Source organism: Oratosquilla oratoria, chromosome 2 (genome assembly GCF_046742065.1).
Source record: "Oratosquilla oratoria isolate Oo_2021 chromosome 2, ASM4674206v1, whole genome shotgun sequence".
Taxonomy (NCBI): domain Eukaryota; kingdom Metazoa; phylum Arthropoda; class Malacostraca; order Stomatopoda; family Squillidae; genus Oratosquilla; species Oratosquilla oratoria.
Window position 1 is genome coordinate 39,126,348 of NC_134778.1, and position 2,500 is coordinate 39,128,847.

Here is a 2,500-nt window from a genome sequence, read left to right on the forward strand (position 1 = left end):
ACTTGTCTCACCTGTGACACCTCTGCATGGTAACATGGGAGGGATCCACATGTCATAAAGTTGATTCAGATCGTCGTTATAATCCCTAAAAGTGATACTCATTGTACTATACAGCTTCTTTTACTATATACAGAATACAGAAAAACATTCAAATAGTATATAGATGGGAAATAAGAGAGAGAGGGAGAGAGAGAGGGAGAGAAAGAGAGAGAGAGAGAGAGAGAGAGAGAGAGAGAGAGAGAGAGAGAGAGAGAGAGAGAGAGAGAGAGAGAGGCAGAGAGAGGCTTGTACTAAAATTTATTTAGCAGAATGGCTAGTAGTAAATCACGATGTATTTCACACCCTGAACGGACTCCTTGGAGCGCACAAACAATAGTTCAAAATGCACTGGAAAATGCTATTCCTTATCATAGAAGTAAACAGGTAATTTGTGTTCCTTGCCATGCTGCAACTGAAGGCTGTAAGTCTAACACCTTTGTGAACACTACATGCGCTCGATCGGTATTGCCGTCGGTATGGCAGTTTCTGGCGCCAGAGCCCAATTTTTGAGAACCTCAGCCAATACTTGGCCATATCTAACATACCTAAAGCTAACTTGAAATAACTTAACCTAACCTAATTATCCTGACCTAACCTAACCTAACCAAAGATTTTGTGATCGAGCTGACGATATACTAGATGACCCAAACACACGTCCTTTTTCCGCCAGAAATTAAAGCTCGGCCTATTCATCGTGTCTGAATAATAATAAAAATTACCTACTTTCCAATACATTTTGATGTGTTGATTATTTTTTGTTTTATAGATTTAATTGATTAAATGCCTCAGAAACTCGGGAAAGGACGCTTTTCTTATCAAACTTCTTTCAGATACACAAACTCGACATTTTGGGATTATCAACATACACTACACCAAATTCATATTGTAATTGAAACCAGTTCATTTACCTCTCTTTTCATGTCAGCGTAAAAATGATCAATTTAGGAGGAAAATCTGCCTGTGATACATCAAATGGACAGAAGTTCTGTACACAAAAGACAGTTTTGTCTTTACATCATGTGATCTGAAACTTGGCATCTCATCAACACGCTATTCTGGAAAGAAACACACAGTAAAAGACTTCACGACTTAATCTATCACAGCTGTTCACTTTGCAGCCAACTGTTTCTCACCTTTCCAAAGGTTTGTTATTTCCCCCATCGTACCATAGAAGAAATTCCGGTAGGAATCTGACCTTATTTGACCTCACTTAGCTCGGAGATGCTATATTATGTAGAAAGATGACAGCAGGATGGAATTCTATGTCTCAGGAGGTTATGTCTTGGTATACGGCACTTGGCAGCCTTTGACGTTACAGCTGCAATGCTGGGGCCGGCTGCAGGTAAGTGCAACTACCTGAGAGATGGGGTGATATCCGCTTCCTGGAAGCTAAACCTTTCCTCACTCCCGTAAGGGGTACTGGTACTCGGTCCCTGGATTGAGTCTAGCCAGTGGCTGTTACCAGCTTCCTTGAGACTGGAAGGTTCCAGGAAACTGGAAATTGAAAATGCAAATTATATAAACGAAACAGTGGTAATGACACCAGAGTCTTCGTACCACGTGGGGTGCCAGCTCTCAAGAAGTATGATAAGGATCATTCTTGGCGCGCAAACTGTGGCACCAATCGCCAGCGTTCACATTCAGGTCGCTCGTGTTCGATCGTCACCGTGTCGCCGAGAAGATAAAACCCGTGGTTGGCTGGCGTCGACCCATCTGCCTCCGGGGTGCCCGTGTAGATGAAAGTGAAGAACAGGTCTTGAACATTTGTGACAAATTTCGCGTCACTTTCCGTTCTGAGCTGGTAAGTCCCCGTGATGGCTTCGATGTCCGACAACCCGTCAGTGAGATCACCCAGCCGTGAGGAACGCGCGTGCCTAGCTAAGTAGGCGTACACAGGGGGCCGGTGGTCGTCGTGGTCTGCCTCATCTGCGAGTCGCTCGGCCACGTCGAGGGCTGGACAGGTGACAGTGGCATCAGACACGAGGGTGTTGAGGAGGAACCAGGGGTTGCTCACGAGACCAGAGTACCAATTGAACATCCTCTTGGGGTTGAGTGGCACCACTGGCATTGCGTTCTTTTCGGGATTTGGGTCTTCATTCTGTGGTGTCACCATTTCATTCTCCCTTCCCCAATCCAGTACCTCGGATATCGTTTGTATAAGTATCTCGTTGGAGTGGAGGAAATACCGACGGTCCAGTAGCCGTTCAGCGGACCCTTGCTGGGCGGATCCAATCACCAGAGGCACGCGTGGGGGTGAAGGCAAGTTGGGGAGAACGATGCCGTCCCTGACGAGCCACGAATGCTCTTTGGGGTGAAGGGTTGCCATACGACGCCACGCCAACGGAACAGCCTCCATTATATCTTCCACCGATGTGGACAGGAGACACTCGAGGCTGTCACACTTTAGCGTTTCGATGACTGAATCTGTTCCGGTCCGTTGCGAAGTAGTTAAGAAGGGCGT

General features: G+C 46.1%; 1 protein-coding gene across 1 annotated transcript in view; it reads right to left on the reverse strand.

Moving 5' to 3' along the window:
• The window catches only part of LOC143038527 (neurotactin-like), a 4,412-nt gene that overhangs the window by 388 nt on the left and 1,524 nt on the right, over positions 1-2,500 (reverse strand). The window contains exon 1 of the mRNA XM_076207836.1: positions 1-2,500. This exon is cut by the window's left edge and continues 388 nt beyond it; it is cut by the window's right edge and continues 1,524 nt beyond it. Within this exon, the coding sequence (XP_076063951.1) occupies positions 1,634-2,500 (867 nt within the window). The 3' untranslated portion in view covers positions 1-1,633.